Genomic DNA, 11,016 nt, shown 5'->3' on the forward strand with positions numbered 1-11,016 from the left:
GTGTTAAGCACTTCGATTTCTTTCATTCATTCACGCTTTTTCACGCGACTCTGAGAAGTGTACTTTAAAGTCAGATCAGAACTGATAATATACGAACGCATCGTTGGTACATTTGCAGAGTACTCGAACAAGTGAACTTTCAAGAGAAGTTCTCGTCGTTGCCGGAATTCAAACCGGGGGATATACAGAGTCCGAGTGCGATCAGTATAAACACTCCAGGCTCATCTAGCCATAGCAGCGTAGCGTCCGGATTACATTCGTCGAATTTACAATCTTCCATGCAGATGCCAAGTTATCGGAAAAAATCTGCACAAGGACCTCATAGGCCCACAAGTAATATTCCTACCGAGTGATTTGTGTGACATTGCATGACAAGAACTGTGTGTGTGTGTGTGTGTGTGTGTGTGTGTGTGTGTGTGTGTAATTGTACCAATCAAAATTTCGCGTTTCTTTAACAGTGAATGAGGATGAGATCGACTCGGATACATCGATATCGGCTACTCCAAAGTCCACTTCGAGCGTGAAGTTAACAGGCAACACATTCTTCGGCCCGGATTTCAACGTCGACGCCTATCGAGCCAACAACGATTTGATCGACGTCGACGCTAGTTCCCCGCGTACACCAAAAACTCCCAGCGGCGGTGCCGGGAGTGCTGTAGGAATCGGCAGGAGTGACAACGAGCGCGGTCATAGGAAGATCTTGGAGCAACGCAGGCATCTGGTCATGCAGTTATTTCAGGAACACGGTTACTTCCCATCCACGCAAGCCACTTCCACGTTTCAAGCTAAGCATGCGGATATATTTCCCACCAAGACGAGCTTGCAATTAAAGATTCGGGAGGTCAGACAAAAAATGAAGGCCAATTCGACACCGATGAGTGCCAACAGCCTCGTCAGTCCATTACCAGTCTCCGAGTCTTCACCTGTTGTAACTGGTAAATATAAAAGAAGAGAAAGAAACCGAGTTATATTATTTTATGTTTCGTCTGACGATTATGTTCTTAAGATGCTTTTTATCGTGTATGCTGATCGATCGATTGCCACTGTTTGTGTTTCTTCTCTCTTTCAAACGGCCAATGTTTCTTCAGGTCCATTGACTGCTCCTCCAACATCGATGGGAGCTCCACATTCACTGCCTGTAAGCAGTAGTGGTAGCTAGCACCCACGTGCCAACTGTGATACTATGCATCCCCTTACTCCACAACACGAGTACATCATTATCCTTTGAAGAGCAAAGTGTTTACTAGAGAAATGTCGTTAGTGCACATCCTCTTCGGAACTTGTAAAGTACTTGCGAAAGGCTTTAGTGCAATTTTAAATTTCGATGAGACCTGGTGCGGGTAACCTAGCGGGCATGCCGCCAGGCGTGTTGATATATAAGTGTCAGTGTCGGTCGACTTTGTATATAATATCGAGGTATTACACGTTCGTCGATACCCTCCGTCAGCTGCTTCCTCGGAATGTGTGTGTGTGTGTGTGTATGTGTGTGTGTTCTTTTGAGTATGATCGTAATATTGAAACGACCGGAGAAAATCGTTAATGTTCACGTATTGGACGGATTGCTCTGTGTATTTCACGGCGATTTATGTTTTGGTATGCGAATTGAAGTTCGCGTAAATAAAAACACGCAACACACGAGATGAGCTTTCTTCTTTAAAACGAAAAGACAATATTACGTTGCATTCTATGTCCGAGGATGATTCAGAAGGAAACGTGAGAACAATGAAAATGTGACGTTATTTTAGTACATCTCGAAATCGTCATTCATGTTTCTCCGCGCAATTCTCGATTGTGTAATTGATATTTGTACATCAACACGTCCTGCGTGATTCATGAAAGGCCTAAGCCATTGTTAAATATTGTTGAAAATACTATGAAACTCATAGAGAAAGAGAGAGAGAGAGAGAGAGAGAGAGAAAAAAGAGATAGATAGAAAAAGGCAGGAGGAAAGAAAATTGTAATTGAAGACATTATGGAACATAGAATTAACGGAACATTATAACGTGAGAAAATCAGAGTTTATATACCTTAGTTATACTTTATATATTATATAGATGAAAAAAAGAAAGCTATAGTATGAAAACTGCACAAAATTTCTGTAAACCGTCACCGATGATCGATCGGGGATTATTTCACTTGTACATATTGCAGAATGATCTTGGGATATGTGTAAGAGATATCTGAACAGTTGAAATATCTACAATTCTTTATCTAAAACGATAAAGGCAACCGCATTCTATGGTGATTCGTAGATTATAACATCGGAAAAGCAAGAACCGTGCCATTGTGCGACGACAGAGCAAAGGGAATGCATGCGCGCTAATAATTCCCTTATTAGTGAAGGGATAATTGTTAGACGACTCTTTTGATATAGATAATATGTAATATGTTTCCAAACATTATTGAAAGTACTTATTCTACTGTTTTTAGAGCTTTGCTAAGATTCAATGCTTTAATCTGTGATTTTATATATTTTTTTTTAAACGGTCTTTTGCTTCTCCCCCTTCATTTATTTTTCTTTTTGTTTATTTTATTTTCCTTTCTTGCTGGCCTTAGATCTAAGTGCTTTTAAGCAGGCCGTATTTTTTTTCCAATTTTTTTTTGGCCGTGACAAATACGCGTTTTACTGCTATATCTTTATATTGTGTATCCGTCACGTACTTAACATGTACTATGCAAAGAGGCAGAAACAAAATCCGTTCATCGTTGCAATTCGGATGCCTATATCAATTTTTAATGCGGCAGTTACCATACGTCTCATCAACGCGCACCCTTTTATCGAAGCATGAGCGTTTATGTTGTACGCGATGAATATATATATATATATAGAGAGTTTAGTCGGATCAGTATTTATATCGTCGTTTTAATAAGTTTATTATCCGAACGATACAGTGTATCGCGCAATCTGTTTTAAAATACCATCTTTTACTGATCCAGTTTCTCCTTTCCTTCTTTTTTTTTTTTTTTCTTTTTAAAGCTATGTCGAAGCTTTTCAGAATTAACGCGTTGAATTTTAGCAAGGGTTGTTGAATTTGGCTGTAAAAAATAGACTATGTATAATTAGTGATATGTTTATAAAAAGAAAAGCGCACCTCGAGAGGTTGAAGTCTCGCGCCACGGCACGTATATTGTAGTTAGGATATGAGGTAATGTCTATTCTACATATTTTGTAAATAGAAAACATGCGATATATATACTAACTGAATATATACATAATATTATATATACGATATATAATATTATATATATGTATATAATATATACACAAAACACATAAAACACAACACACAAACAAACACACACACACGCAACATAAATTTAGGGTGTAACGGAGGTGTGGTAGAATATATATATATAGTATTGTAATTTGTAGAATTATAACTATGAGAAAAAAGCGCAGGATTAAGTTTAGAATAATCGCAAATTATGGGCCTTCATCTATCGTGGACTTTTGTGCTCGGGACACACACAGTCCTCCCACCCTTCTCCAAAGTTAATCTTTTCCTAAAGCGCGTTAAGGGATACGATTGTTTGTATATAATATAATTATATTATCGTCCTATCGTCTCTTGATTTATTATTTTTTACCAAGCGTTAAGCGCACTGGTGGCAAAACGGTAGTGTAGGAAGAGGGAAACTTAAAGCCTGGATTGATCCTGTGATGCTTTCGCGTGTCGTCGTCGTTACTTAAGTAACTTCTCTATTCTGTCACGAGAAAATCCATGCATCGCTTCAGGTCCGGTCTTAACGAGCTGTTTTACTACGTTTTAAAACGATTTTTATGATTGCGTTTCGTGCGCGAGCGATCGTATATTTCAAACGCTACCCTATAATTGTGAGAATATTCTAGAGAGAATCGCATATATGCGTGCGTTTACGTCACGTGTCGTGAAGTGTGTGTGCAGGAGATCGTTTTTACTTAATTCGGTTGAATTCTAATGAGATGTTTAATGAGATTTGTAGAACGTTTTAAGGAGATATTTTATCAGGAAAATATTTTAAATACGAATGCTCAAGTCTTACTGTGTATATTTATGCGCGTTTACTACGCAAGATCTGTCTTATACAGGATCTATATAGTGTGAATTTATATTCTTGTCGAATATATCTGTGTGTTTACATAGCTGAGCAATAACGAAAGAAACTGTGCATCAACAGACTGCTTATACGTTTATATAGTTTATCACACTTTACTGTATACGCACTCTTCGTAAAAATCTGTTTGAAAACGAGATATCACGAGATCATTCAAACACATCATTCTTCGCCTTTAGATAAAACAGGATCTTAACAGGGTTTGAATATCTCTCGCACTCTAGCCCATCTCAAAGAGTTTGAAACGAAAAAATATTATATTTTGTACTTGCGTAAACTAGCGAACTACTTTCCAGTATTTATAAGATTCTTGAAAAAAAAATACTTTGATATCTTCTTCCCCCTTTATTTCACATGGTGATGAAATACGTTCCGTGATTTAGCAGCCATGAATGTGACTGTGATCTAGGAAAACAGAAGTAAAGTAAAAGTGGCGGCTACTCTACTGACTATTTCTTCACCACATGACTTTCTTCCTAATCCCTTCCTCTTTACATTTCTTCCTCGATGCTGTATAAATGAGTATGCACTAAATCGAGCGCTTCTTTACACCGTTCTTTTTTATTATTATTATTATTATTTGCGTTAGACGTATTTTTACTATGCTTATAGCCGCTACTGATTTACCGTAATATTCATTATTCTATTATTTCTTGTTTAATTTTGAAATATTTTTAAAATTGTTATGTAATTATATATCAGTCAAGATTAATGTTATGGAAAAATATACGAAGCATACAAAAGTAAACAAATACCATAGATAGCAGTGGTAAACAGTGACTCTATGTGTATCCATGCAGTAAAACTTCACGTCGGTACATCGACACATTGTTATACGCGATATACATGCATATACATATGTGTGTGTGGGAGGGGGGTATAATGAAGTATAAATATAAATATATAAATACAGATATATATATATATATATATATAAAGATATATATGAATATATATATATATATATATATATATATACATATAAATGTATAAAAGAACTTAAACAGTCGCATATATGACATGGAGTATATTATATATGTATTATAGGAAAATGATTATATATACTCTCGGCTGAGGCATTAAAATCTGCACCAATCCAACGAGAAACACAATTAGTCCGCTTTTTACCCTGAAACTCGGTCGACTTATATAAGCATCCCTTGTTATCCATTCGGTGTCAATGAAGCAATATCTCCGGAAGAGCGTATCTTTAAGAATGAATTGTATCGGCGCATTTGTGTATGGTTAATTCCGTGACAATTTTCGTTGAGAAGACTTAGCACAAGAGATTATAGCGTGAACATTCGTTTTATCCGATAATTACGATAATTCTATACGACATAGGTACGACGCGCGTCAATCGTGCATCGTGCAATGTCGCGTTAGACAGAGAGAAAGAGAGAGAGAAAGAGAGAGAGAGAGGTCATTTCTCGGCGGGATCATTCTTTTATACTGCGTACTATTGTAATTGTTTGTGTTTACCGTTGTGCCTGTATCGATATCACGGAACTCACGACGATTGTTTCGGCACACTTGATACTCAAAAGAAAAAAGCAAAAATTATGAAGCGCGCCAAATGCGTTTGCATACGACTAAATAGGCATAAACCGATGGCAGATTGGCAGATTTTAACACTGATGCCCTTATACGAGAACCAGTTGTTGGACCAAATTGCCGATACAACGGCCGTTTTGACTTACAAATACGTTTTACTTTTTCTAAGGAGTGATTCGAACGAGAGAGAGGGAGAGAAAGAGAGAGAGAGAGAGAGAGAAAGCGAAAACAGAAAGTGAGATAAGAAAAATTATTCAAACGGCACTGTGACATTCGCATCGCTAGAACGTGTGGAAACCGTTGCACCGATCGTGTACTTGCCAAAATCGACGGAAGAGCACAGAAAGATTATATTTCGCCCGTGATTATATACGATACGAACGATAAAATGCGCTTTTTTTTCCCGATCGATGAAACAATAATATAACGAAGGTTCCATGATTCCTGACAATAGCTCTCAAGCGTTGAAGAGCTCGATCCACTCCGAGGAATCTTCTTCCATTTTGAGCGAAAGACCGATTATTGTTCTATTGAGACTGTCGCGATTATATTCACACTCGCGTCGCTTGATTCTTGAAAGTTCGCGATTTCCTCAAGTGATCGCGTATAAATGTCACATTGTCAATTTTATGGAATATATTTCCGTATCTCACATTTTCTACGTATTGTTTCATCGAGGCATGTTTGTGTGTCTGCTCAGTAATAAGACGTAGTATTACGGCCGCGATGTGTGGAATCACATACACACACACACACACACGCACACACATACACATACATATATAGATACATATACATACACGAAAAATCTTCATATTATTTCGGTGAAGTACGTTGCTGCTAACGACGATAATTTACTACACGAAGTGTATTATACGAAAAAAAGTCTACTCGTATATAATGATATTATGTAAAGGCTATATTTTATTATTAAGATGGAAAGCAGTGTGGTAGATTATCTCATGTGTCTGGCCAAAGTATTATTACGCTGATAACATATGTTACGATCGGTTTTTATAAATGTAGAGTTGGCATGTGCTTTTCTTCCGGTTAAACGTAATAATCACTGCAGAGAGAGGGGGAGAGGGAGAGGGAGAGGGAGAGAGAGAGAGAGAGAGAGAGAGAGAGAGAGAGAGAGAGAGAGAGAGAGAGAGAGAGAGAGAAAACTGTAACTTGTTGAACGAAGCGCATAAACAGTAATCTTCTTTCCGATATACACTGAAGTGCATTGTTCTTGGACAAGAGAGACATCTTAAGGGCCTCTGTACATTAGTATTAATGATACCGATAAGCTGTAAAAGACGGAAAACGAGAAGAGAATGATAGGAAAGGAAAAAAAAAAAGAAAATTCTTAGCACATTACCGATTACGAGTTTACAGGAGGCAAATATATAGATAACAGAATATTACACACGGGAAAATATTCTTCTCATCAGATGTATATTACAGAATCATATATATTATATACCGATGTCTGATTATAAAATATTGAACAAGTGTTATCAAATAAAATGTTGTAATCTGTGTTGACAATCGCCGATGTTCTCTAAGCTCGACACGACCGTTCGCGGATACATGCCTTCTTCGGTGGAGAAAAAGCGTTTTTATTACGAGCGTAGAGATGCATCCGGGGACAAAAATTGCCGAGAATCGGCAGAGGTCGATATAATTTTTGTCTGCGGATGCAAACCCGGCCAGAAGAGATCTTTCCTCGCTTCCAACGGGTCGAGGAGAGATAGATAGAGAGAGATAGAGATATTGCGAGACGCGTGAAGAGATCTCAATGTGTTGAGAGAAGTCGGATGTGTGTATATATTTTCTTAAATCGTTATTACAGCCGCGACCCGAGCGGATCGCGATGGAATATAAAATAAAAAAAAAAGGAAAGAAATGCAGTTTAATAAATAAGATCTGTAGATGGACACAAAGTTTTCACATTCATTGTCGCCATTGTTTTGTGCGATCGCATCACTTGGAGGCGTTTTCCTTCTGCTTTTTCTGCTTCTTCGTCTCGACCTCGTTGATCGGCGCCGGCTTCACAAACGGAATCTGTTTTTTGTACCCAAGGGGCATGTAATCCATCAGGATCTCCGGCACCTTCACGCCAGTTTCCGTTTGATGCACCTCTAGAATCGCGCAAATCACGCGGGTCACGGCGCACATCGTCGCGTTCAACATGTGAACATAGTCCGTCGTGGTGTTCATTTTCTTCGTCTTCCCATATCTGAAGATCAAACGATTCTGAGTAAGTTCATTGCGTCGAGTCACAAAAGTCAATCACGTCTGTGATATTGACACATTATAATTTTATACTAATTAATCGATTTAGACGCATATATTAATACATATTAATTATATATAATTATTCACCTAACCAACAATCTCCTGGCTTGGTAGTCCAGGCAATTGCTACACGATACGAGTTCGCGGAACGCACGGGAGCCAGGAAACCAAGCTTCCAAATCCAATTTCTTGGAGGCCGCATGATTCAATGCACCCGACACGATATTGACAATACGATAAGGAATGTTTAAAGCCTGGTAAAATTCTTCCGCGTTGGAGATCATTTCTTCCATCATCTCCCAGGACTTATTGTCATGAGGCGAAGTGAGGCAAAACTGCTCCACCTATAAACGACAGAAAGGTAAAGATAGAACTCGTTGCTATGTGAAAATATGATCTAAGTCTCATTTAGATTTAAATACCTTCTCGAACTGATGTACCCTAAAGATACCTCTGGTATCTCGTCCGTGAGAGCCGACTTCTTGTCTAAAGCAAGTTGAGATACCGGCATATCTAATCGGTAAAGCGCTTTCAGCTATCCATTCGCCTCTATGGAAAGCAGCTATTGGTTGTTCGGAGGTAGCAATTAAGTACTTCTCCTCCAGTTCCTTATCCTCGTTACGTTCGCTACCTTTACCAATCACCTGAATACCAATAAGAAATGATGATTAGAATTATCCCGAATAATTCTATACTTAAAATTAAAACATGAAGAAAAGGTTTCTTGAATGAAAATGTATACAAATACCTTGTACAGTTCTTCATCAAACTGAGAGAGTTGTGCTACTTCCTGCATCGCATCTTTCCGCATAATGAATGGTGTGTAAAGAGGCTTGTAACCTTTCTCAAATAATTTCCTTAGTGCTAGTTGATTTAAGCCCTGTTGAAGGAACACTGCTGGTCCAGTAAGGAAATAACCTCGTCCACCAGATACTCCTGTTCCACGTTCTCCATCCATTCCATCAATCATGTGGATCAGATCAACATGAGAGTACTTCTTTTTCACACTGCAATCTCCCCAGGTTCTTTCTACCTGAAGCAAGAATAAACATTAAAGATAAACCATTGTAATTTGTTCCAGTCAGAAAAGATATTTTTTTTACACACTTTATTCTCTTCTTCATTATCAGTAACAGGCACAGATTCGTGCAGATGATTTCCTACTTCTCTAAGGGCACTGTTTCTTTCCGACTCGGTCGTCTTCAGACTCTCATCGTTTTTCTGTATCGCCTCGTCGATGAGAGTACGTATTCTCTTGATCTGTACTACCGTCAACGCCTTCAAGCTCTCAGAGGTCAAATTATCCAGATCATCGGCAATTGCTTGAGGCACTGTATCATCGTCACCAAGCGGTTCTTTCTTCTTCATCTTCTCACCGATCTCTTTGCTGCACAGGTTCTTCAATTTGTTAAAGTTGTCTGCGCAATGTCGCAGTTGCCGCCAGTGCTTATCCTTCTCGATGACAGTGTCCACTAACTGAACATCTTTGAAACGCCTCTTCTGGTTATCCCGAATCTTTTCTGGGTCGAAACCCTTGTCCTTGCGGAATAAGTCCAAATCCAAAACCATCTTTCAAGATTTGACAGTTTCTAAACGATACGCTGTCGCTCACGTGAACTTAACCAGCTGTCGAATGTTAAAGTCACGCGATTCAGTATTTTTGTAAGAATATTATATCAAGATCAAGATACAACATTATTTCTTGTGTGATTTATTGTATAAATTAAACATTTACCTAGGATATCCTTGTATCTAAGTGTTAACAATCAAGGTTTTCCGTAGAATCCAGTGAATTCCGGAAGATGCCCGGTGACAATTTGCTGACACACGTAAAACGTATGTGATATATAAGGATATGATGATGAAATATACGTGTGCGTATGCGTTCTTGTGTGAGACGAAGTAAGGTATATTTTAGATGTCTTTAAAATCGAGATATATTAAACAACTATTAAGCTATGTAAACTACAAAGAAACGTAAGAGTTTATACAAAACTACAATTTAATGAATCATTTGATCACGACAAATAAGTAAATTTTAACAAACATTTGGCGGATGGATCTCGATGTATATTTGTTAACATTAAAGAAAATGAATCAATATTATTTTTTAAAATATATTCGAAAACTAGATACTTTTCAAGCAAGTAAAATGCTTTTCGAACCATCTCAATAGCGTTATTTTTGTCGAAGTTATAGTTTGTTGAATTATGCATATTTTATATAGAATGAAGTGTCTGATCTGTTGTTGAGTAATATTACTTAAAAAGTAGGATATGGCTGCTACATCATTGATTTGTACTACTATCTCAATTTTTCCTTGTGTAAAGTAACGACTCGTAGCGGCGGCTTTGGAACTAACAAAAATATTGGCTAAATAAAAGTTTGACTAATTATAATAGGGCTTTGTAAAATATGAATAGAATTTCGATTAAAGGTCATTCTACAATACGTGTCGTAAGTTGTAAGCCGTAAGAACTGACCAATTATAGCCGATTATTTTTGTAATAATCGACTGTGATTCGCCAATTCTTACAGCTTACAACTTACGACACGTATTGTAGAATGACCTTTAATTTTGTTGGAGGCCGGTAAATAATGGTTTGAGTCTTGGCTAAATCTTATGGAGAACTATAAGTTGTGGTTCGAGTCTTGGTTAACTTTGATGGAAGCCGGTAAATAATGGTTTGAGTCTTGGCTAAAAAGACAAGATTTTTAGCTGAGACTCAAACCATAATTTAATGTAATCTCCGTCAAATATAATCAAGACTCTATTCATATTTTACAAACCTTCCATAATAATTAATCGAAATTTTATTTAGCCAATATTTTTATAAGTTCTAAAACCACTGTGCTGTGTTGAATAGACACACACCCTTTCTTCTCACTCTTAACTTATTATAAGTAGTGTTACTCAACAACGGATTAAATAGTTTACATGAAATAAACAAAATTCAAACCAAACTGTAACTTTGACAAAAATAATGTTATTTGGTAGATTTTTGAAAACTTTTTTCATTCTGAAATTTGTAGTTTAGTTTTTTAGTTTTCAAACATATTGATATGATATGATATTGACATTAA

At 37.4% G+C, this 11,016-nt stretch overlaps 2 protein-coding genes across 14 annotated transcripts in view; one reads left to right on the plus strand and one right to left on the minus strand.

The window, feature by feature from the left end:
* cic (Putative transcription factor capicua) overlaps positions 1-4,843 on the plus strand; it is a 49,359-nt gene extending 44,516 nt beyond the window's left edge. For all 13 annotated transcript variants that reach the window (XM_011155298.3, XM_011155299.3, XM_025301975.1 and 10 more), the window contains 3 exons: positions 119-333; positions 459-935; positions 1,089-4,843. In XM_011155298.3, the coding sequence (XP_011153600.1) occupies positions 119-333; positions 459-935; positions 1,089-1,159 (763 nt within the window). In that variant the 3' untranslated portion in view covers positions 1,160-4,843. The remainder of the gene's footprint in view (positions 1-118; positions 334-458; positions 936-1,088) is intronic.
* Positions 4,844-7,070: 2,227 nt separating this feature from the next.
* On the minus strand, positions 7,071-9,829 carry SerRS (Seryl-tRNA synthetase). The gene is made up of 6 exons (XM_011155296.3): positions 9,668-9,829; positions 9,040-9,558; positions 8,681-8,965; positions 8,355-8,576; positions 8,020-8,276; positions 7,071-7,873 (listed from the first exon to the last, which is right to left on the minus strand). Exons 2-6 carry the CDS (start codon positions 9,499-9,501, stop codon positions 7,618-7,620), a joined length of 1,482 nt encoding a protein of 493 aa, XP_011153598.1. The 5' UTR covers positions 9,502-9,558; positions 9,668-9,829; the 3' UTR covers positions 7,071-7,617.
* Between the last annotated feature and the right edge of the window lie 1,187 nt (positions 9,830-11,016).

Source organism: Harpegnathos saltator, unplaced genomic scaffold (assembly GCF_003227715.2).
Source record: "Harpegnathos saltator strain DR-91 unplaced genomic scaffold, Hsal_v8.6 scaffold460, whole genome shotgun sequence".
In the NCBI taxonomy this organism is placed as follows: domain Eukaryota; kingdom Metazoa; phylum Arthropoda; class Insecta; order Hymenoptera; family Formicidae; genus Harpegnathos; species Harpegnathos saltator.

Coding starts and splice junctions, on each gene's coding strand:
- SerRS (XM_011155296.3), bottom strand. CDS start 9,501: ATGGTTTTGGATTTGGACTTATTCCGCAAGGACAAGGGTTTCGACCCA. Junction 8,577..8,680: donor TTGATGAAGAACTGTACAAG/GTATTTGTATAC, acceptor ATTGGTATTCAG/GTGATTGGTAAAGGTAGCGA. Junction 7,874..8,019: donor GCCAGGAGATTGTTGGTTAG/GTGAATAATTAT, acceptor TTTGATCTTCAG/ATATGGGAAGACGAAGAAAA.